The following is a 25,972-nucleotide window of genomic DNA, read 5'->3' as shown; positions in this document are numbered from 1 at the left end:
GACAACAGGTAAAATATGAGCATGCATGTGTTTAAATAAAACTTTATTTACAAAACAGGTGGTGGGCCAGATCTGGACAATGGGCTACAGGTTGCCAACACCTGCTCCAGTAAAAATTAATGAATTAGGAATTTCAACACTATATGGTAAATGCAATGACAGTGGGAAGCACAGGTTATTGTGGGAACATGATCTAAGGAATCAATAAAGTCTTCTGGGAGGAGACAACAATCCAACGGACTACTCCACTTTCTCACATTCAGCAAATAAAAGTAGTTTATTGTAATGTGTCACCATTATAAAATCTCATTCTAAAAATGGAAAACATATTTGACTATGCAAGAATTACTTCACAATATAGTATTCTCTTCTGTTTATGAAAAAATATGCCATAAGCACAAGTAAAAGCTTACCTTGAGAGACTGTTTTGAGAACAATTAAAGTTGATAAAAATCTCAATGGTAAATTGGAGCTCTTAAAGAAAGCAGCTGTCTTTGGTTTATTCTCCACTGAATGTTCTAAAGAATTATCTTGAATTCCCTTCGTTACTACTCCTTTGAATATGTCTTCACCCAATCTCCTCAATGTTGATGTCATGGTTGAATGCTGTTAAAAATATGTACCACCTTATTATATTTATTTATGTCCATGATATATTTCAAATACTACAATCAAATACAGAAACTAAAAATAAGTCAGTTTTTTTTCTAATTAAAAAATGGCTTAGAAATATGCAAAATTAAAAAGAAGTAATTTTATAATCAATTTTTTAAAATTATTTATGACTTTTTCTAAAAGAAATGAGCAGTCTACTAAGAAAAAATTAGGAGAATTGAGACAAGATTCAATTTGAAAATGTTTAAGAACATCAGATCATGATATGTTTCTGGCACAGAGAAATCAAAAAAACAGAAAAGTAGACACTATAGGTTCTTCACTCCTCCACCATTACTGACAAATGGTTTCTTGGGTGTATCTTACAGTGTTAGCTTATAAAGTGATTATCTAGGGTCTCACTGCTTTACAGCTTACTATGATGATAACCATCACAGTGATTTTAATAACTAACTTTTAACACCTGCTGAAGAATAAAATACTGGGTTAGATTCATGGATAATTCTGGAGCGCCTGGGTGGCTCAGCTGGTTAAGCATCTGCCTTCTGCTCAGGTCATGATTCCGGGGTCCTGGGATCGAGCCCCACATTGGGCTCCCTGCTCCACCCTCTCCCTCTTCCCTTCTCCCTGCTTGTGCTCTCTCTCTCTCAAATAAATAAAATCTTAAAAAAAAATTTAGAATCATGGATAATTCTCATGGTGAATAAACTAAAACAAGACAATGGGCAAAACAGAAATACTGACAAGTAAATACTTCTAAAATAATATAAGCTTTTATGATATTCCACATATATTTTAAGAACCAAATAAAGGAAAACCATTTTACACTGCTACAGATGAGAACGCATGAGCCAGACTTAGAAGTAACTTAAATATGGGTAACAAGTATTTGCTTTAGAATTTCAGCATATTAAAATTAGAGAGATAGGGGTGCCTGGGTGGCTCAGTCAGTTAAGTGTCCAACTCTTGATCTCAGCTCAGGTCATGATCTCAGGGTTGTGCGATCAAGCCCTGTGTTGGGCTCCACGCTGGGTGTTGAGCCTGCTTGAGATTCTCTCTCACCCTCTGCACCTCCCCCACTCTCTAAAAAAATAATAATTAAAAAAATAAAATAAAATTAGAGAGATATATTGAGATTTTATGGGGATCAAAAGGCACAATGATTGGGTGGTGAGTGGCATAACAAATACAATCTAATTTAAATATACGGTCTATAAACCTTGAATCTGAAAAAGGAAGCCTCATACACTATTGGTAGGAATGTAAACTGGTATAGCCATTGTGGAAAACAGTATGGAGGTTTCTCAAAAAATTAAAAAAGATACAATATGATCCAGTAATTCCACTATTAGTTATTTACTCAAAGAAAACAAAAACATTAATTTAAAAACATATATACACTCCTATGTTTATGCAGCATTATTTACAATAGCCATGATATGGAAGCAACCTAAGTGTTCATCAACAGGTGACTGGATAAGGTGTGTGGGGTGTGTGTGTGTGTATGTACACACACACATACATACACAGTGGAATATTATGCAGCCAAAAAAACAGATGAGATTTTGCCATTTGTGACAACATGGATGGACCTATAGGGTATTATGTTAAGTGAAATAAGTCAGACTGAGAAAGACAAATACCATATGATTTCATTCATATATGGAATCTAAAAAAAAAAATGAACAAACAAACAAAAAGTGGAATCAATCTTTAAATACAAAGAACAAACTGATGGTTGCCAGAGGGAAGGGGGGTGAGAAGAAGGGCAAGATGGGTGAAGGGGAGAGGGAGATACAAGCTTCCAGTCAGGGAAGGAATAAGTCACAGGAATAAAGGCACAGCACAGGGAATATAGTCAATTATATTATAATAGTGCTATATGGAGACATTTGGTACCTACACTTGTAATGAGCAAAGCCTAAGTATAGAAAAGTTGAATCAGTATGTTGTATACTTGAAACTAATTTAACACTGTGTGTCAACTATACTCAAAAAAAAATTTAAATAAGTTTTTAATATCATTAGGAAAAGATAATACGTATGTTTTTTAAAACCCTGGTATAAAAATAGGAGAAAATATTAGAAATTCTAGAAGTTTCCTGATGCCTCATATTTCTCAGGCTTGAAGCTGAAAAGGCTGGCAACCTGGAAACTACAGACAAAAAAAAGCCCCAACATAAGTCTGCTCTCTCTAGCCAAAAGTCTAAGAAAAGAGCAGCCTTGCAAAATAAAAAACTTCCATTTTTTAATTTTAGTTTTAGATGGGGGAGGGGCAGAGGGAAAAAGAGAATCTTAAGCTGGCTTCATGCCTAGCACAGAGCCTGATGTGGGGCTCGATCTCACAATGCTGAAATCATGACCTGAGCCGAAGTCAAGAGTCAGATACTTAACCAACTGAGCCACCAAGGTGCCCCAAGACAAAAAACTTTTAGACAAAACCACAATCCAAAAAAACACCATAGAAAGATCTGTGGTCCAACATCCACCTAGATGAGCAAAATTCCAAGGACAGCCTACACTTTTACCCTCAACCAGGCAGTAACAAGGTGTTCATGAATGCAATGTGAGGGGTAGTAATGAGGCACTCCCATCCCTCCCAGTTAGGGAGATATCAGTGGAGGCCTAGTGGGAACCAGAACTCCCTCCCTGCCCCCCCCAGATAGCAATAGAAGCCTGGTGGGGAACCTGGACTTCTACTTAACTAGGCAATAAAGAGAGCCATCCTGTATTTCCTCTGCAAGAGCAGTGTCAAAAGAAAGCCAGATAAAAAAGAGGCCCAGAGCCTTATAATATCAAAATGTCCAGTTTTCAATAAAAAATCACTAATCACACAAAAACCTGGAAGATCTCAAACTGAACGAAAATCAGTAACTGCCAACACCAATGGCACAAAGATGTTAGAATTATCTGACAAACATTTTAAAGCAGCCATGATAAAATTTATAATTATGCATTTTAAAAAAATGTAAAAGAGAAAATTTCATCAAAGAAATAGAAAGTCTTACCAAAGAAAATATAAAGAACCAAATGGAAATTTTATAACTGAAAATACAGTAACCAAAATTAAAAACAGAGAGGTTCACTAGCTAACTGAATCCAACAGTATATTAAAGGGATTTTTCACCACAATCAAATGGGATTTATTCCTGGGCTGCAGGGTGATTCAATATCCACAAAACAATCAACATGATATATCACATTAATAAAAGAAAGGATAAGAATCATATGATCCTCTCAATAGATGCAGAAAGCATTTGACAAAATACAGCATCCTTTCTTGATAAAAGGCCTCAAGAAAGAAGGGATAGAAAGAACATACGTCCACATCATAAAGGTCATATACAAAAGACCCACAGCAAATATCCTCAATAAGGAAAAACTGAGAGCTTTTCCCTTACTGTCAGGAACATGACAGGGATGCTCACTCTTACCATTATTGTTCAACACAGTACTGAAGTCCTAGCCTCAGCAATCAGACAACAAAAAGAAATAAAAGGCATCCAAGTCAGCAAGGAAGAAGTCTAACTTTCTTCCCAGATGACCTGATACTTTATATAGAAAACCCAAAGACTCCACCCCAAAACTGCTACAATACATGAATTCAGCAAAGTTGCACAATATAAAATCAATGTACAGCAATCTGTCGCATTTCTATTCACCAATAATTAAGCAGCAGAAAGAGAAATGAAGGAATCAATTCCATTTACAACTGCACCCAAAACCATGAGATACCTAGGAATAAACCTAACCAAAGAGATAACAGATCTGTAATCTGAAAACTACAGAACACTGGTGAAAGAAACTGAAGACAACACAAACATTCCATGCTCATGGATTGGAAGAATATTGTTAAAACGTCTATACTACTCAAAGCAATCTACACATTCACAATGCAATCCCTATCAAAATAACACCAGTATTTTTCATGGGCCTAGAAAAAGAATTCTAAAATTTGTATGGAACCAGAAAGGACCCCGAATAGCCAAAACAATCCTGAAAAAGAAAACCAAAGTGGGAAGCATCACAGTCCCAGACTTCAAGCTGTATTACAAAGCTGTACTCATCAGGACAGTATGGTACTGGCACAGAAACAGACACATCGAATAAAGAAACAGGATAAAGAACCCAGATTTGGACCCACAACTATATGGTCAACTAATCTTCAACAATACAGGAAAGAATATCCAATAGAAAAAAGACAGTCTCTTCAACAAATGGTATTGAGAAAACTGGACAGCCACACGCAGAAGAATGAAACGGGACTACTTTCTTTTTTTTTTTTTTTTAAAGATTTTATTTATTTATTTGACAGAGAGAGACACAGCGAGAGAGCGAACACAAGCAGGGGGAGTGGGAGAGGGAGAAGCAGGCCTCCTGCGGAGCAGGGAGCCCGATGCGGGGCTCAATCCCAGGAACCTGGGATCATGACCCAAGCTGAAGGCAGACACTTAATGACTGAGCCACCCAGGTGCTCCAAAACTGGACTACTTTCTTATACCATAAGCAAAAATAAACTCAAAATGGATGAAAAACCTAAATGTGAGACAGGAAGCCATCAAAATCCTAGAGGAGAACATAGGCAGCAACCTTTCTGACCTTAGCCCCAACAACTTATTACTAGATACATCGCTGGAGACAAGGGAAACAAAAGCAAAAATGAACTAGGACTTCATCAAAATAAAAAGCTTCTGCACAGCAAAGGAAACAGCTAACAAAACTAAAAGGCAGCCTACAGACTGGGAGAAGATATTTGCAAATGATGTACTTGATAAAAGGATAGTATCCAGAATCTATAAAGAACTCATCAAAATCAACCCCCCAAAAATAAATAATCCAGTTAAGAAATAGGTAGAAGATATGAACAGACATTTCTCCAAAGAAGACATACAAATGGCCAACAGACACATGAGAAAATGCTCAACATCACTCATCATCAGGGAACTGCAAATCAAAACCACAATGAGATACCACCTCACACCAGTCAGAATGGCTAAACTGAACAACATCGGAAACAACAGATGTTGGTGAGGATGCAGAGAAAGGTGAATCCTCTTACACTGTTGGTGGGAATGCAAGCTGGTGCAGCCACTCTGGAAAATGGTATGGACATCCTCAAAAAGTTAAAAATATAACTACCCTGGGGCGCCTGGGTGGCTCAGTCATTAAGCGTCTGCCTTCAGCTCAGGTCATGATCCCAGGGTCCTGGGATTGAGCCCCTCATCAGGTTCCCTGCTCCGCGGGAAGCCTGCTTCTCCCTCTCCCACTCCCCCTGCTTGTGTTCCCTCTCACACTGTGTCTCTGTCAAATAAATAAGTAAAATCTTTAAAAAAATAAAAATAAAAATAAAATAAATAAAATAAAAATATAGCTACCCCATGACCCAGCAATTGCACTACTAGACATTTATCCAAAGGATACAGAAGTGCTGAAATGAAGGGGCTCATACACCCCAATGTTTATAACAGCTCTATTGACAATTGCCAAATTATGGAAAGAGCCCAAGTGTTGACTGACTGATGAAGAGATAAAGAAGATGTGGTGTATATATGTGTGTATACACACACACACACACACACACACACAATGGAATATTACTCGACCATCAAAAGGAATGAAATCTTGTAACAAGGTGGATGGAGCTAGAATGTATTATGCTAAGTGAAAAAAGTCAGTCAGAGAAATATACATATCATATGATTTCACTCATTTGTGTAATTTAAGAAACAAAACTGATGAACATAGGGCACAGGAAGAAAAAATAAGATAAAAACAGAGGGAGGCAAACCATAAGAGACTGTTAAGAGAACTGAGGGTTGCTGGAGGGGAGGTGAGTGGGGGGATGGGCTAAATGGCTGATAGGTATTAAAGAGGACATTTGTTGGGATCAGCACTGGGTGTTATAGGTAAGTGATGAATCATTAAATTCTACTCCTGAAACCAATACTACACTATATGTTTACTTCCCTGAATTTAAATTAAAAAAGAAAAAATATACAAACAAAAAAATGGATAGGTTCAACAGCAAAATGGAGGACACAAGAAAATAACTGGTTAACTGGAATTTAAAACAACAGAATTCTGGGGCACCTGGGTGACTCAGTCGTTAAGCATCTGCCTTCAGCTCACGTCATGATCCCAGGGTCCTGGGATCGAGCCCCGCATCAGGCTCCCCACTCTGCGGAGAGCCTGCTTCTCCCTCTCCCACTCCCCCTGCTGTGTTCCCTATCTCGCTGTGTCTCTCTCTGTCAAATAAATAAATAAATAAACCTTAAAAAAAAACAAAAAACAAAAAACAGAATTTACCCAATCTGAACATTGAACTGGAAAAAAACAAAACAAAACAAAAAACCACGGAGGGGAAATTAGAGATTCCAGGAACTGAGGAACTATAACAAAAGATTTAGTAACCCTGCCAATCAGTATCCTGGAAGGAAAAGAAGCATGAGGTAGCGCTGAAAAAATACTTGGAAGAAATAATGGCTGAAAACTTCCCAGATTGGCTAAATAAATAAATCTAGACACTGAAGAAATTGACCAAACCCCAGAAAGGATAAATCCAAAGTGATCAACAAGATATATCATAACCAACTTATGAAACCTAAAGAAAAAAGAAAACAACTGAAAGCAGTAACAGAGAAATTAACATACACGAAGCAAGCAATTCAAGCAACAGTGGATTCCTTATCATAAGCCATGGAAGTTGTCTAGAAGAAATTAGTACAACATTTTTCAAGTATTTTATGAAAAGAACTATCATCTCAGAATCTTATACCCAGTGAAATTATCCTTCAGGAATATAGAGGAAACTAGGACACTCGATGAAGTGAAACTAAAACAGTTTGTCATCAGCAGACGTATTCTAAAAGGCTACCTAAGAGAAGTTCTCTATGATTAATGAAATAATAAAAGAAGAACCTTGGAATATCTGGAAGGAAGAACTCAGTAAGCAAAATATGGGCAAATACAACAGATTTTCCTTCTCCTTCTGAGTTTTAAGTTTGACAGTTATGCAAAAATTATAACCCTGTCTAATGTGATTCTAAATATATGTAGAAGATATTAATATTATAGAGGGTGGATTAATGAAGGGATAAAAAGGCAAGGTTTCTTTTAAGATTTTATTTATTTATTATTTTTAATTTATTTGTCAGAGAGAGAGATGGAGAGGGCACAAGCAGGGAGAGCAGCAGAGGGAGAAGCAGGCTCCCCACTGAGCAAGGAGCCCAATGTGGGACTTTGATCCAGGACCCTGGGATCATAACCTCAGCCGAAGGCAGCCACTTAACCGACTGAGCCGCCCAGGCGTCCCAAAAGGCAAGGTGTCTATACTTCAGTTGAATTAGCAAAATGAAAACACCAGTGGAATGTGGTAAGTTATCTATATACAATCTGATACCTAGAAGGACTAATATAAAAACTATAAAAAGAGAAATACTCAAAACTATAAATAAACCAAAATGGAGTTTTAAAAAATGTTCAAGTAACCCACAGCAAAGCAGGGGAAAAGAAAATCCAGAGAAATGAAAAAGATACACAAAAACAAACAGTAAACAAAAAATAAAATAACAAACTTAAGCCCTAACATATCAATAACTACATTAAATATAAATGACCTAAGTATACCAATTAAAACACAGAACTTGATAAAGTTGATTAAAAAACAAAATCTAGCTACATGCTATCTACAAAAACTCATTTCAAATATAACAATGCAAACAGGTCTAAATTAAAAGAATGGAAAAGGACAGCATGAATCTAAGGAGAGCAGAGTGCTTATATTAATATCAGAGATCTCAGAGCGAAAAAAATTACCAAGTATAGTGAGAGATATTACATAATCATAAAAGAGTTAATCCACTAAAAACGTGTAACAATCCTAAGTTTATATGCACAAAGCAACAGAATTGCAAAACATAGGCAAAAATGATAAACAGGAGAAATATATAAATTCACAATTATAGCTGAAGACTTCTCTGAACACTAGATACAACTAGACAGAACAGTAACAAGGATATAAACTAACTAAAAAACGCCATCAACGAGCAGGATCTAATCTGCATTTATAGAACACCCACACAAGAGCAGAATACACATCCTCAGCCAAATAATGTCAACAATACAACCAAACCAGAAAAACAGAAAGGTAAAAGAAATATCTAAAACAAACTTATAAATAATTCATGGTCAAAGAGGAAGTCTCAAGGGAAATTTTTAAAATACATTAAATTGGAAGAAATGAAAATGTAACATATCAAAATTTGTGGGACACAGTTAAAGAAGTGCTGACAGAAAAACAGCACTAAAAATAGCACTATGTTAGAAAAAAAAGTCTCAAATGAATAATCTAAGTTTTTACCTAGTAACCTAAAAAAAGAACAAAATAAATCCAAAGCAAACAGAAGGAAGGAAATAATAAAGAGATAAAAATGAAAACTATAAAATAATGAAACAAAAAGATGGTCCTTTTAAAAAAATCAACAAAACAAACTTCTGGCAAGAAAGACAAAAAAAAAATGACACACATTATCAATACTAGGAATGAAATAGAAGGTATTACTACAAACACTGAGGACATCAACAGGATATTAAGAGAATACTATGAAAAACTTTACACATATATACTGAACAGCTTAGACAAAATTGTTCATTCCATTCCCTGAAAAGCACAAACTTCTACAAATCACTTATATGAATTAATAATATCCCTATAACTATTAAGGAACTTGAATTCATAATTTAAAATCTCCCCAGGGCGCCTGGGTGGCTCAGTCAATTAAGCGTCTGCCTTTGGCTCAGATCATGATCACAGGGTCCTGGGATCGAGCCCCACATCAGGCTCCCTGCTCAGTGGGGAGCCTGCTTCTCCCTCTGCCTGCTGCTCCCCCCGTTTGTGCTGTCTCTCTGTCAAATACATACAATCTTTTTTTTTTTTTTTAAGATTTTATTTATTTATTTGACAGAGAGAGACACAGCGAGAGCAGGAACACAAGCAGGGAGAGTGGGAGAGGGAGAAGCAGGCTTCCCATAGAGCAGGGAGCCCGATGTGGGACTCGATCCCAGGACCCTGGGATCATGACCTGAGCTGAAGGCAGACGTTTAACGCCTGAGCCACCCAGGCGCCCTACATACAATCTTTTTAAAAAAATAAACAATTTTTAAAAAATCTCCCCAAAAGACATCTCTCAGCTGACAGTTTCATGGAAGAATTCTACCAAAAGTCTAAAGAAGAATTAACACTAAATCTAATTTCTTTCAGAAAAAAAGGATGGAACACTTACCAATTAATTTTATGAACATAGTACTACCTTGATACAAAACCAGACAAAGATAGTATAAAAGAATAGAAAACTGCAGACCAATATCCCTAATGAATACAGACTCGTTAACAAAATATTAGCAAACAGAATTCAGCAAATATAAAAAGAACTATACAACACGGCCAAGTGGGGTTTATTTCAGGAAAACATGGCTAATTCAGTATTTGAAAGCCAATCAGTAACGCACCACATTATCAGGTTAAAGAAAAAAAAATCACACGGTCATATCAATAAATGCAAAAAATTATTTGAAAAAAGTTTCAACGTTCATTCATGATTAAAAAAAACCTCAGAGAAATAGGAATAAAGGGGAACTAAACTTGATAAAAAGCATCTATAAAACTATAGCCAATATTATAATTAATAATGAAGGACTCACTGTGTTCCCCCCTAAGATCAAGAACAAGCCAATGATATCCATTATCATTCATATTTACCATAGTCCTAGATATTGTAGCTAATGCAAAAGAAAAATTAAAGGCATACATGTCAAAAGAACAAAAAGTAAAACAAAAAACTTTCCTTATTTGCAGATCCATGACTATGTAGAAAATTCCAAAGAATCTTCAGGACAAATCCTAAAACTAGTAAGAGCATGATCACAGGATACAGAATGAACTGAGTACCAACATGGACACCAAAATTTTAAAAATACCAACAACTGCCATCACTCAAAAACATTAAATATGCAGCTGAAAATCTAACAAGTAATGTACAGGAATTTTATGCTTAACACCACATATCATGGATGAAAGAAATCAAATTTCTAAATAAAATGGAGAAACGTATCATGTTCCTGAACTGGAAGACTCAACACAGTAAAGATGTCAATTTTTCTCAAATTTATATACAGGTTAATGCAATTCCTATCAAAATCCCTGTAAGATATTTTGTGGCTAGAGAAGATTATTCTAAAATTTATAAGGAAAGTCAAAGGAACTATTATAGTTAAAATATTTTTGAAAAACAATAATAAAATGGGAAGAGATCAATATACCCAACTTCAAAACATATTATAAAGGTAGAGGAATCAACAGTATAGAACTGGCAAAGGAACAGACACACAGATACATGGAACATAACAGAGAACCCAGAAAGAGACCCACAGAATATTCCCAACTGACAACGGTACAGACGAAGGAAAGGCTTTACAATAAATGGTGCTGGAACAATTGGACATTTATTAACCTTGATCTAAATCTCATACCTTATACAAAACTAACTCAAACTGTATATGGACTCACATGTAAAATGCAAAAGTATAAAACTTTAAGGAAAAAAAAAAAGGAGAAAATCTTCACAATCTAGGGTTAGGCAACAAATTCTTACACTTGACCCCAAAAGCAATATCCACAAAAGGAAAAACTGACTGGAAATCATTAAAATTTAAAAGCTCTACAAAAGACCCTGTTAAGAGGATGAAAATACAAGAAAGAAAAAAAATATTTCCAAATGACATACCCAACAAAGGACTAGTATCTAAAATATATAAAGAACTCTCAAAACTGAACAATGAAAAACAAAGAGTCCAATTAAATAATGGGCAAAAGACACAAATAGACTGAAGAAGATACACCTGTGGAAAGCAAACACATGAAAAGATGTTTAGCCACTGGAGAGACGCAAATTAAAACTCCAATGAGAAAACAATACTATTAAGAATGGTGAAAATAAAAAACAGTAACAACACTAAATGCTGGTGAGGTCATGGAGAAACTAGATCACTCAGATATTGCTAGTGAGAGGGTAAATTAATAAAATCACTCTTAAAATTTGGCAGTTTACTAAAAAATTAAACATGCAGCTACCGTATAACATTTCTTGGACATTTATCCCAGAGGAATAAAACTTATTTATAAACAAAAACCAGCACATCAATGTTTACAGCATTTATAATAGCCAAAAATTAGGTTCCTTTAACCAATGAATGGTTAAAATGTGGTACATTCCTATCATGGAATCAATAAAAAGTAGTGCCAAAACTTAAAACAGATCTCCAGCAAATTATGCTAAGTGGAAAAAAAGCCAATTTCAAGGGGTTACATACTGACTAGTCCATTCAAATAACATTTGTGATTTGACAAAATTATAGAAATGGAGAAAAAGAAGTTAGTGGTTAGAGGAATTAAAGAAGGGGTAGGGCAGGAGGAAAGTGGGTATTGTTATAAAAGGTAACATGAGGACTTCTGATTTCCTGTCAGGTGGGTAAGGGGTTTGGAAGTTGTCACTCCATCCTAACAAGTAAAAAACTGAACAACTGAAAAATTGACAGCTTTCTTAGATCCACTAGAAGTGAGATCACAGGGCAAAACCCAGAATTTGGAGAGAGAGGAGAATCCAGAGAATTACAACTTACTATGGCAGAAACCCATGAGCTGAAACCTCTGCGGGAAATGGTACCAGCACAGGAAAATTTGAGCTATAACTGAAAATTGCTGGGGGCCCAATGTGAACAAGTTTGAGAGTTAAAAATGCCAGCTGGGGCCAGTCACAAGTGAGTTCCCAAATTTTATTGGTTTTAGCTCCAGGAGCTCTCACAGTTCTCACAGTGAAAGCTAGAGAAAAATCCCCTCATGCTTCAGGTAGGGGGAGTGAAAAAGTGACACAATTTTATTCTTGTTATAACAAGACTGGTCCTCAAGAAAACTACTTTACCAGAGCTTAATCTAGTGGGCTTTTATCAGAGTCTAACAGATTTAGGTACTTAGGGGAAAGGAAACAGCAAAACTCAGCCTGCTCTAGCAATCCTGCCCCACTTCAGGGGGAGAAAAACTGGGAAGCACTTATGAAGTTCACAGCCCAGGGACACAAGCTCACCAAAAGACTGAGATTGAATCATACAACTACAGAACTTCTTCCTGCACATTTTGGATGTATTAAAGGTCCATTTACAGCAGTCACTTTTACATGGTACATCATGTCCAGATAACAGGAAAAAATCACAAGGCATGCTAAAAGGCAAAAATCCACAGTTTGAAAAGACAGAGCAAGCATCAGATTCAGACTCAAATATGGTAGGAATGTTGGAATAATCAGATAGAATTTAAAACAACTATGATTAATATTCTAAGATTCTCATGAAAAAAGTACACAACACGCAAGAACCGATGAGTGATGTAAGCAGAGAGATGGAAATTCTAAGAAATAATCAAAAAGAAATACTAGAGATCAGAAACACTGTGAATGAAGAATGTCTTTGGTGGGCCCATTAGTAGACTAGACAGGGATGAAGAAATAATCTCTAAGTCTAAAGGTACATCATTAGAAACTTCAAAAACTGGAATACAAAGAGAAAAACACAGACTGGATAAAATGGAACAGAATATCCAAAAATTATGGGACAATTATAAAAGGTGTAATACAGGTAACAGAAATACCAGAAGGAAAAGAAAAGAAATAAAAGAAATATTTGAAACAGTAATGACAGAGTTTCCTCCAAATTAACATAGGAAACAAAACCAGGAAGCTCAGAGAACACCAAGAAGGATAAATACCAACCCCCCAAAAAACCTACACCAAAGCATATCATATTCAAACTGCAGAAAATAAAAACTTAAAAAAAAAATCTTGATAGAAGCCAGAGGAATAAACAGCTTATTCATAGAGAAGCAAAGATAAGAATTATATCCAATTTCTCCTCAAAAACCATGTAGGCACAAAGAAAATAGAATGAAATATTTAAAATGTTGAGAAAAAAACTCCAACCACCTACAATTCTATATACTGTGAAATTATCCATCAAAAATAAATATTTTCTCAGATCAACAAAAATTGAAGGAATCTGTTACCAGTAGAGCAGCCCTGAAAGTAATATTAATAAAAGTTCTTTAGAGAGAAGGAAAATCATATAGCTGGGAAACCTGGATGTACATAAAGAAAGAGCATTAGAGAAGGAATAAGTGTACATAAAGACTTTTATCTTTTATTAACTGATCTAACAGATAAGTTTGTTGAAAACAATAGCAACAGTGTGTTTGATTATGAATGCCTGTGTGTGTGCATGTGCGTGTGTGTACATATGCATGCTTATGTATGCTTATGTGTAAGTGAAATGAATGACAGGAATGATACAAGGGAATACAGGACAGGAGGAAGAAATCAGCAGTATTTTGTTACAGTAGTCCCCGCTTATCTGGGGGGCATGTGTTCCAAGACCCCCAGGGGGGATACCTGAAACAATGGACAGTACCAAACTTTATATACTATGTCTTTTCCTATACATACATACCTATGATAAAGTTTAATTTATAAGTTAGGCATAGTAAGAGATTAATCTCAAAGAGATTAACAACAATAACTGATAATAAAATAGATAACAATATAATAAAAGTTATGTGAATGTGGTGTCTCTCTCTCTCAAAATATCTTATTGTACTGTACTCATCCTCTTATGATGACGTAACATGGTAAAATGTCTACAGGATGAGATGAAGTGAAATGAAACAGGCATTGTGACCTTACTTAGCGTTAGGCTAATAATGACCTTCTGACAGTACTTCAGAAGGAGGGTCATCTGCTTCCAGCCTGTGGTTAACCGTGGGTAACTGAAACCACAGAAAGTGAAACCACAGATAAGGTGGGTGTACTGTATTATAAGATACTCACACTACACGTAAAGCTGTATAGTGTAATTTGAAAATGGATTTAGATTAGTTGTGAATTCATATTGCAAACAGTAGGGCAACCACTAAAAAAATTAAAAAAGAAGTACAACTGATATGCTAAGAAAGAAGGGAAAGTAGAAGCATATAACATGTCCAACTAAAACCACAAAAGGCAGAAAAAGAACAAAACAGGAACAAAGAACAACTGTCAATGAATAAAAAATAGTAAAAACTATGGTAGATATTAATCAAACAATATCAATAATCACTTTCAACATCAATAGTCAAAATACACCAATTAAAAGAGACTGTTAGAGTGAATCAAAATAAAAGACCCACTATACACTGTCTATAAGAAACCCACTTTAAATATAAAGACAAATACAGATTAAAAGTAAATGGATAGAAACCCACTTTTTTTTTTTTTTAAGATTTTATTTATTTACTTGACAGAGAGAGAGAGTGAGAGAGGGAATACAAGCAGGGGGAGTGGGAGAGGGAGAAGCAGGCTTCCCACTGAGCAGAGAGCCTAATCCAGGGCTCAATCCTGGGATTCTGGGATCATGACCTGAGCCCAAGGCAGATGCCCAAAGACTGAGCCACCCAGGCGCCACAGAAACCCACTTTAAATATAAAAACAAATACAGAATAAAAGTAATTAGATAGAAAGATATACTATGTTAACACTAATCAAAAGAAAGCCAGAATAACTTTATTAATCTCAGACAAAACAGACTTCAGAGCAAGGAAAGTTACCAGGGAAGGAGGGCACTACATAATGATAGTCAATTCTCTAAGAATATACAATACCTTGGATACAGTAAATAATTTTTGGATATAGCACCAAAGGCATGATCCACAAAAAATAACTGAGAAGCTGGACTTCATTAAAATTAAAAACTACTCTGTCAAAGGAATGAGAAACAAGCCACAGATTGGGAGAAAATATTTACAAAGACACATTTGATAAAGAACTGTGATCCAAAATAGAGAAAGAATTCTAAAAACAACCCAATTAAAAAATGGGCAAAGAACCTGGAAACCTCACCAAAGAAAATATACAGATGGCAAACAGGCATATGAAAAGATGCTCAACAGTATGTCATTAGGGAATTACAAATTTAAACAACCAGATTTGACTATACACCAATTAGAATAGCCAAAACACAAAACACTGACAACACCAAATGTTGATGAGGATGTGGAGCAACAGAAATTCTCATTCACTGCTGCTGGAAATGTAAAATGGTGTAGCCACTTTGGAAGGCAGCTTATAGTTTTTCAAAGAACTAAACGTACTCTTACCAACAATTGTGCTCCTAGGTATTTACCCAAAGGAGCTGAAAACTAATGTCCATACAAAAACCTGCACATGGATATTTATACCATCTTTATTCATACTTGCCAAAACTTGGAAGCAATCAAGATGTCCTTCAGTAGGTAAATGGATAAACTGTGGTACATCTAGATGATGGAATATTATTCAGCACTGAAAAGAAATGAGCTATCAAACCATGAAAAGACATGGAGGAATCTTAAATGCATATTGCTAAGTGAAAGAAGCCAATCTGAAAAGGCTAATTCTAAGCTATATGATACTCTGTAAAAGGAAAAGCTATCATATTATATAAAAGGCAAAGAGTAAAAGGATTAGTGGTTTGCAGGAGTTAGGGGTGAGGGAAGCATGACTAGGCAGGCAAAGAGGATTTTTAGGGCAAATTATTTTTAGTAACAAATTATTCCATATGATACTATATTTGGCAGTTACACACCATTATATTTTTGTCAAAACTCAAGAGAATGTAAAACACCAAGAGTGAATCCTAATGTATGTCAACTATGGACTTGGAGTGAAATGACATATCAACGTAGGTTCACCAATTGTAACAAACTGTAACAATTTACAACAAATTCTGGTGCAAGAAGCTGATATGTGGGAGGCAGTATATATGTGGGATCAAGGAGTATATGGGAAATCTGTGTTCAATTTTGTTGTGAACCTAAATTTGCTCTAAAAAATAAAAGTCTGTATACATAAAAAAAACAACATGAGGAATCTGGTGATTAAACTGTTGTTATTTTGATTATATCAATGTCAATATTGTGGTTGTGATATTGTACTAGTTTTGTAAGATGTTACCACTGGGGGAAAGTGGGTTAGGGACACAAGTGATTTCTCTGTATTAGTTCTTATTACTGCAAGCCAATCTACAATTATCTCAAAATAAAAAGCTTAATTTTAAAAAGTACATGCAATCAGACAAGTATTAAAACTAAAATACTAGAAATCCATCTATAAATGTTGCATAAACAAATGGGACAGTGGCAAGAATGCTACTTTTCAGTAGAAACGCAGATGCAGGCTGGCAGTACTGTCTAGAATAGCACACAAAGTAGGGTACAGAGTATATACTTATAGACAAAAATAAATGATAAATTATCTAAAGGAAAATGATAAGAATAGTTGGGAGGAAGATAAAAAAAAATTTCTCTCAATTTCTGAGCCTAGCCTTTTGTGGCTGAGAGCAAGCATTCAGCCAACCATTTTCAGAAACCATAATACAAACAGCAAAATCAAATTGTAAAAAGAAGATAGCAACATTACAAGACCTAATAATCCATATAACTTTGTTTAGTGAAACACGTAGTTAGGACCAGTAAATTAAAAATTATATTCGGGGGGCACATGCACATGTGTGCATACATGCTCATGTGCTTACTTATGCACCACAGAAGCAAAATATTTCAGATACAACCTAAGGAAAGAAATTTTTCCTTAACCTTAACCATCACACTAAATAATCACATGACTCAATTAATACTACTTAATCACATGACTCAATTAATACTACTTAATCATCAGTACTGCTCTAAGTGGTTTAGCTGTGTGCTTCCCAAATTCCACAGGACCAAGATTACACTACCCAAGCACAAATTTGTTTCTCTCAGTTAAGTAAATGAAAGCTATACCAGCATTTATCAATACTAACTAAGGAAATAAAATTTTACAAAACTACTACAGCTCATAGCACAAATGATTACATATGCATGACATTAAATTTAAATTGAATGAACCTTATAGGAATAGGTAGCATGTATGGTTCATTTTATAAGATGCTGGAATAATTTTTCTGCTTTGATTAGGCTATTGTAAAAATCACTGTCCAATTTACCTAGCGTACATTTACTGGCATTAACACAAGAAATCTTTAATTTCTATTACCTTCAGTAAAATATGAAAAATTGTAAGTTAAATAAGGGGAGGGACAGTGGTTTTAACAATAACCTAACAGAGTGATACTTTTACAATTTTGAAACTCAAAAAACAATGTTACATGTTAAATCAAACCTAGGGCACTGAGAAATAATATTTATAAAAGGAGAAAGTAGTGAATAAAGCAAAGAAGGCAGGAAGTCCTGAAATATAAACAGAACAAAGAAAAAAAACCTGTAAAAAACAAGATCAAGAGAAATAATACTAAACAGAGTATCACTTAAACACAGACTCCTATTAATCAATTACCTGTGTTCCGGCATCTAGCTGTCTTAGAGACCAATATATAAATTTTACAAAAGGCTCATGAAGTTTTGTATTCACAAATGGCATCCACTGCAGCTGCTCTGTCATCACCGGCAAAAGCTAAAGATAAAATGATGGAAGTTATAAATGTACAGTAATGTTAGACGGCAAAACTCAATTACCACAATTTCCCCAAAATTTCTTTTTTCAAAAGAAAAAAGTTCTGTAACAAAAATCCTCACTTTGAAACCATATGCAACACAGTACAGAAATATGTATTTGAAATTTTAAATACATATATCCTTTAACCCAGCAGTAGCACATCTAAGATTTTAAGGAGATGAACCTGTATGAACATATTCTCTGGACTTCAAATGGTTAAATAAATTTACAATACATATATAACCATTAAAAATAACAGAATCTGTATTTAGACGATAAAAGCAGGTTACCAAAGAGCAAGTGTAATCAGATCCCATTTATATAAAATATCTATATGAATTTATATTGAAAAAGAGATATACGAAAGAATGTTTATTAAAAATATTAACAGTAGGGGCACCTAGGTAGCTCAGTCAGTTAAGCGTCTGATTCTTGGTTTTGGTTCAGGTTATGATGTCAGGGTCGTGAGATTGAGCCCCATGTGGGACTCTGCCCTCAACTCAAAGTCTGCTTGAGATTCTCTCTTCCTCTCCCTCTGCCCCTACCCCCACCCTCACCCCCGCTCACAAAGGTAGGTGCACTTGCACTCTGTCTAAAATGAATAAAAAATAAAAATAAAAATATTAATAGTAAAATTTTAGCAATTAAGGTAATATTTTCCTCCTAATATGTCTGTCTTGCATAAATATCTTAATTAAAGTCAATTTGTAAAAATAATCAACTGTTTAAAAAAGATGTCTATGAACACTGCTTCAAAAGTATATCATTTTGCTAGAAGATTTCAAGACCATAAAGATATTCTAAGCCTTTGATGGAATAATACTACTTCTAGTATATTAGCCTAAGAAAAACACCTAAAATACACCCCTCCAAAAGCACATGTACAAAACTATTTATTGTTACACTCTTTGCAAGAACAAAAATGCAGAGGTAACTTAATTACCTAGCAATAGGGAAATGATTAAGTCAAGTATATATCCACTTAGGGAACTAAAGATTATGAACAAGAAAAATATTGATAAATTAAGTAAAAACAATAAAAGTTAGGATACAAAATCTATGTAATTAGATCACAGATGTGATCAATAGGTATGGAAATAAACATACGAGTTTGGAAGGACATATTTGACCTTTCATAGAACCATCTAGGGACTACTGACCACTTCCTCCTTTGAAATACTGATTGGCTTCTGTGACACCAATTTCTCCTAGTTTTCCTTCTACTTCTCTAATCACTATCAGTCTCTGGTTGGTTCACTGTCACTCACCGGGTTATTAAATGTTGGGATTCCTCAAATTCAGTATTAGCCCATACAGACTAATGACTCCCATATTTACATCTCTCTACGCATATCTCTACATATCTCTTAATCTCTCTCTGCTGAGCTCTGGTCCCTTATATCAAAACCTAACAGACACATCCATTTTGGTATCTCAAACTCAGCTTGTCTAGAATTTATCAGATTAAGGAGGCTCAAACCCAGATCTACTCCAGTATTTCTTATTTCGAGTGAATGCTACTTACATTCATCCAGTTACAAAAGTCAAAAATCTGGGAGGCAAACTGGGCACAACAACTTATATACTAGATCCATTACCAAGTCTCATCTATTTTACCTCAACAGTCTACTTCTAATTCCTTAACCACGATTCTAACACAAATTACTATCTTATTTCACCTGAACTACTTAAGAGTTTCTTAACTGTTCAGCATCTGCTCTGGCACCTTCAAACCTATTTCCATGTAGCAGCCAACAGGATCCTTTTAAAGCATAATCCTGATGCTATTTTCTCCTTAAAGGTCTTCACTGGTTTCCTGCTACTTACTTATCATTTTCTGGAATGAAATTTCAAGCAAAATGGAAAAATTACAGACACCTCAAGTTGAAAAATGTCTAAACTGTACTTTCGTGGGTGAGTGGAATTTAGTAACTACCTACTCTCAAGGCCATAATTCCAGTAAAATGTTATATACTTAATCCCTCTCACCCTGTATTTTAATATGAGGTTCAAAACTGGTGAAGAGGGCATTGGGGTGGCTCAGTCTGTTAAGCATCTGCCTTCAGCTCAGGTCATGATCCCAGGGTCTTGGGAGAGGAGAAGGAGGGGGATGGGGAGGGGGAGGAGGAGAAGGAGAAGAGGGAGGAGGAGAATTCTGTCATACAAGTTACATAACACTAAAAGGAAGCATGCAGAAAAATTAAAGTATATTTGGGGCACCTGGGTGGCTCAGACGGTTAAGTGTCTGCCTCCGGCTCAGGTCATGATCCCAGGGTCCTGGGATCGAGCCCCACATTGGGCTCCCTGCTGAGTGGGGAGCCTTCTTCTCCCTCTCCCTCTGCCTGCCGCTCCCCCTGCTTGTACTCTCTGTCAAATAAAAAATCTTAAAAAAAAAAAGAATGTGAGATACTCAACTGAGCTTGACTCTTCAACAAGTTATTAGCATAAAAAATGGGAGGCAAGGAGGATGGTGGAGGAAGTGAAGTATCCTAAGTTTAAAGAGACTTAGAAGACACTAAGACCAAGAGAACCAAGAAGGGCTGGTTATATTTTCTGTTTCTGTTGTGGTGGTGGTGGTGAATTTTTTGTTAATAATTTTATAATTCACACACCATAAAATTCACCTATTTAAAGTGTACAATTACATGATTTTTAGTATATTCACACAGTTGTGAAATCATCACCACAATCAGAACATTTTCATCACCTACTCCCTAAAACCCCTAACATTGGCAGTCGCCTCAATATTTTGCCCCAACTACGCCAGCCTGAGGCAACCACTGATCTGCCTTCTCTTCTCTATATAGGTTTTCTGGATTTTTCATATAAATGGAATCATACAATATGTGGCCTTTTGTGACTTGTTTCATTCACTTTCAATATTTTCAAAGTTCATTCATGCTGTAGCATGCATCAAATACATCATTCCTTTTTACCACCAAATAATATTCCACTATATACACAGACCATTTTATTTATCCATTTGTCCATTGATGGACATTTGGGGTGTTTCCACTATTTGGCTATTATGAATCTGCTGCTATGAACATTCATATGTACAAATTTCTGTGTGCATATATGCCTTCATTTCTCCTGCATGTACCTAGAAGTGGAACTGCTGACTCACATAGTAAATTGGAAGTGTTAGACTATTTTCTAAAGGTGCTACATGGTTTTACATTTTCTACATTTTTTACATTTTCACCAGCAGTGTATGAGTTTCAATTTCTTCATTCACATTTTGACCACAATTATCTGTTTTGTTTTGTTTTTTTATCTTAGCCATCCTAGTTGGGTAGGATGTGATGTATCAACATGGTTTTGATTTGCATTTCCCAAATTAGTAATGTTGAACATAATTTCATGTGCTAATTGACCATTTGTATATGATTTTCAGAGAAATGTCTAATCAGATCCATAGTGCATTTTTAATTAGGCTTTCTTTTTATTACTGAGTTGTAAGGCTTTTTAAAAAAATATTTCAGATGGAAGTCCCTTATCAGATATACGATTTGAAAAATATTTTCTCAATTTCAGTAGGGTTGTCTTTTGACTTTCATGATAGTATCCTCTGAAGCATAAAAGTTAAAAAAAAAGTGTCTTAGATTTCATTTTTTATTAGTTAGAATTTTCTCAACAGTGGAGGTTTGTCTGTCTTCTGGTTTGGTCTCAACGACAATCAACATTTACTGGACATGTGTTTTTATCAAGGCACTGTAAGGGGCTAGAGCTGCAGAGGTATAGAAGTCAAACTGGTTGGCAAGGACCCCAAAGATCACCACGCTTCAACCCTGCTTTTTCCTCTCTGCCCATTTCTGTTCACATCTGGTACTCCAGCCATCCAAACCTTTTGTAAACAATTAAAATGCACTGCTCTTTTCCCAATTCCATGTTTTCTCACATGTTATTCCCACATCCCCCCATTACTAAAATGACTGACAAAATTGAATATATCTAAGGTGTACAATGTGATGTCTTAATATATGCATGCATTGTGAAATGACTACCAAAACCAAGCTAATTTTAACATATCCACCCTTTTTTTTTTCCATTGTGTGGGGGTAAGAATACTTGAGATCTATTAGGTGTAAGGTAAGATCTCACAGTTTTGTTTTGATCTGTACTTCTCGGATTATCAGTGATACTGATTTTTTTCATATACCTATTGGCCATGTATATGTCTTCTTTGGAAAAATGTCTATTCATGGGGTGCTGGGTGGCTCAGTCGGTTGAGCACCCGACTCCTGATTTCAGCTCAGGTCATGATCTCAGGGTCATAGGACCAAGCCCTGCATCGGGTTCCATGCTCAGCAGGGAGGCTGCTTGAAATTCTCTCTCTCCCTCTTCCCCTCCCCCCGCCGCGTGCATGCGCTCTCTCTAAAATAAATAAATCTTTAAAAAAAATGTCTATTCAGGTCTTTTACCCATTTTTTAATCAGTTAAGTTTTAAATTTTGATAAAGCTCAATTTATCTTTTTCTTTGATTTCTTGTGCTTTCTGTGTCATATTTAAGAAAACATTACCAAATCCAATGGCACAATTTACTTGTATGTTTTTTTCAAAGAGTTTTGTACTTTTTACCTCTTATGTGTAGGCCTTGGATGCACTGTGAGGGTTCATTTCTAGATTCTCAATTCTATTCCCTTGATCTGTATATCTACCTTTATGCAAACATCACATTCTATTCATTACTGTATCTTTGCAGGAAAACTTAAAATCAGAAGTGTGTGTCTGACTCCAACTCTGTCCTTTTTCAACCTTGTTTTGGATATTCCCCATCTCTGGCATTTCCATATGAATTTCAGGATGAGATTATTAATTTCTGCCAAGAAGCCAGCTGGGATTTTATAATAAAGGTTGCACTGAATATGTAGATTGGTTTAGGAAGTATTAGCATGCTAAGTCTTCCAATCCATGAATAAGGATGTCATTCGATTTTAATTAGACCTTTTTAATTTTTCAACAATATTTTAGTTTTCAGAGCATGAATTTTACATTTCTTTTGAAAACCTGATTCCTAAGTATTTTATTCTTTTTGGTGTCACTGAAAATGGAATTGTTTTCTTAAATTCATTTTCAAATTGTTCATTGCTGGTGATTATAATACTGATTATATACTGATTTATTTATACTGATATAAACAACTGATTTTGTGAATACTGAACTTGTATCATTTAACCTTAATTTGTGTATTAGTTTCAGTAGTTTTTTAGTAAATTCCTTAGGTTTTTATATAAACAAGATCATGCCATCTGCAAATAGTTTTACTTTCTTTTTACTCTGGATGCCTTTATTTCATTTTCTTGACTAACTGCCCTGGTTACAACCTCCAGCACAATGTTGAATAGAAGAGATGAGAGTAAGCATTCTCTTGTTCCTAATTTTAGAGAGAAAGAATACAGTTCTTCATCATTAATTAAGATGTTAGCTGTGACGGTTTTGTAGATATGTTTTATCAGGTTAAGGAAGTTCCCTTTTATCTCTAGCATTTCACTGCTTTTATCATAAAGTATATTGGATTGTCAAATGCTTTTTCTGTATCTACTGAGAAAATCATGTGATTTTTGTCTTTATTCTACTGATATCATGTATTACATGAGTTGATTTCTGGAGGTTAAGTCAACCTTACATTCCTGGGATAAAATACACTTGGTTGTGGCATATAATTCTTTTTATATGTGGCTGGATTCAATTTGCCTGTATTGGATTGAGGATTTTTGTGTCAGTATTCAAAAGAGATTGGTTTCTAGTGTTCTTGTGATATATCTGCCTGGTTTTGGTATCATGGTAATACTGGCCTCATAAAATGAGTTGGTGAGTGTGGGACCCTTCTCTATTTTTAAGAAGAGTTTGTGAAGAATTTTTATTAATTTTTTAAATGTCTGGTATAATTCACCAGTGAAGCCATTTCACCAAAGAAGGCCTCTTCTTTGTAGGTAGTCTTTTGATTAATTTAATCTCCTTACTTGTTACAGATCAATTTAACATTTCTTTTTCTTCTTGAGTCATTTTTGATAGTTTCTGTCTCTCTAGGAATCTGTCACTTATCTATATTTTATTAGCCTATGATTATTCTTAGTATTTCCTTATAAACCTTTTTATAGGCTGATAATGATAATGTCTCCATTTGTATTCCTAATTTTAGTAATCTTGGTTTGGTCTCTCTTCACTTGGCCAATCTAGCTAAAGGTTTGTCAAGTTTCAAAACCTTTGCAAAGAACCAACTTTCAATTCTGTTGATGTTCTCTACTGGTTTTCTGCTCTATATTTTACTAACTTCTGCTCTACTCTTTAGTACTTCTTTCCTGCTGGCTTTAGGATTAGTTTGTTCGACTATTCCAGTGTCTAATGGTAGAGATTACATTACTGAGAATGTTCACCTTTTCTAAGGTAGGCATTTGCAGCTACACATTTCCCTCAAAGTATTGTTCTAGCTGTATCCCACGTATTCTGGTACATGTGTTTTCTTTTTTTTTTCATCTTGCTTTCTATTTCCCATGTGATTACTTCATTGGCCAGTTGTTTATTAAGGCATATATTATATTTAGTTTCCACATATTTGTTATTTTCTCAAATTTTGTTCTATTACTGATTTCTAATTTCATCCCACTGTGGTCAGAAAACATACTTTTTATAATTAAGGTTTCTTTTATGGCCTGGCATATGTGCTAGGCTGGAAAACGTTCCAGGTGCACTTAAGAGGAATGTATAGTCTGCAATTGCTGAATGGAGGGTTCTATGGATATCTGCCTTGTTAGATTCTAATTTGAAACTAAATATAAAAAAATATTTGGGGGCCACCTGTGGAAATCTGTATGGACCAGTTAAATATTTTAAGTAAGACCTCTAAACCACAATTTTTTGTGATTATTGCATTCCAAATATTTATAACAGAAATTATTACTTCAAATTTTGTATTTTAATAGGCTAGAAATTCTGGGTTACTTTTCTTCTGGAATCAATACATAAAGGGAAACAATACTAAAAGCTTCATTTTGGGTCTCTAACAGCTTCCCAAAACATCAATGAACTTTAAAAGTATAGAATCAAGGGGCGCCTGGGTGGCTCGGTCAGTTGAGCGTCTGCTTTCGGCTCAGGTCATGATCCCAGAGTCTCCTGGGATTGAGTCCCGCATCGGGCTCCCTGTGGAGTGGGGAGCCTGCTTCTCCCTCTGCCTCTGCCTCTCTGTCTCTCATGAATAAATAAATAAAATTTAAAAAAATTAAAGTATAGAATCAAGATGCAGTTATTTTTAAATATACAAAACAGTCAATTAAGCATTCAAGAAATATGTAGAAATGAGATAATAGCTAGCGCACAGAAAATACATGGTAATGAAAGAACTGACAGGCAATCTATTGATACCAAATGTGTCATTCCTAAAGAGAGCTCAGTAATTCTTGTAATAATTTTTTTGCATGCCAACCTTCAGCCTTTCAACATGGAGAAAATATCCACATTTATCATATGTTAAAAATAATAGGAATTTAATAGATATTTGTGAGATAAAGTAAAAGTGATAAAATAGTTGACGCTCTAATGGATGGATGACTGAATGGATACAGATGGAGAGAGATGGCTTTCCCAGGGACTTGTACTTATGACAATCTTAGCTACCATATAAGTTTCAAAGCTATTTTATTTTTATTTATTTATATATTTCTAAAAGATTTTATTTATTTGAGAGCAAGAGAGAGACAGAAAGCGAGTGAGAGAGAACACATGCACAAGCGGGGGAGGAACAGAGGGAG

At 35.2% G+C, this 25,972-nt stretch overlaps 1 protein-coding gene across 13 annotated transcripts in view; it reads right to left on the bottom strand.

Annotated features, from left to right (window-relative positions):
* Positions 1-25,972, bottom strand: part of CCDC138 (coiled-coil domain containing 138) — a 134,605-nt gene that overhangs the window by 50,883 nt on the left and 57,750 nt on the right. For all 13 annotated transcript variants that reach the window (XM_064572684.1, XM_064572693.1, XM_064572695.1 and 10 more), the window contains 2 exons: positions 18,063-18,179; positions 414-606 (listed from right to left, as the gene is read on the bottom strand). In XM_064572684.1, the coding sequence (XP_064428754.1) occupies positions 414-606; positions 18,063-18,179 (310 nt within the window). The remainder of the gene's footprint in view (positions 1-413; positions 607-18,062; positions 18,180-25,972) is intronic.

Source organism: Mirounga angustirostris, unplaced genomic scaffold, assembly GCF_029215605.1.
Source record: "Mirounga angustirostris isolate CCGP_5_RB_7025 unplaced genomic scaffold, mMirAng1.0.hap1 SCAF_10, whole genome shotgun sequence".
NCBI classification, from domain to species: Eukaryota; Metazoa; Chordata; class Mammalia; order Carnivora; family Phocidae; genus Mirounga; species Mirounga angustirostris.
The sequence above is the reverse complement of the archived record's forward strand: the minus strand, read 5'-3'. Positions and strand labels throughout refer to the sequence as shown.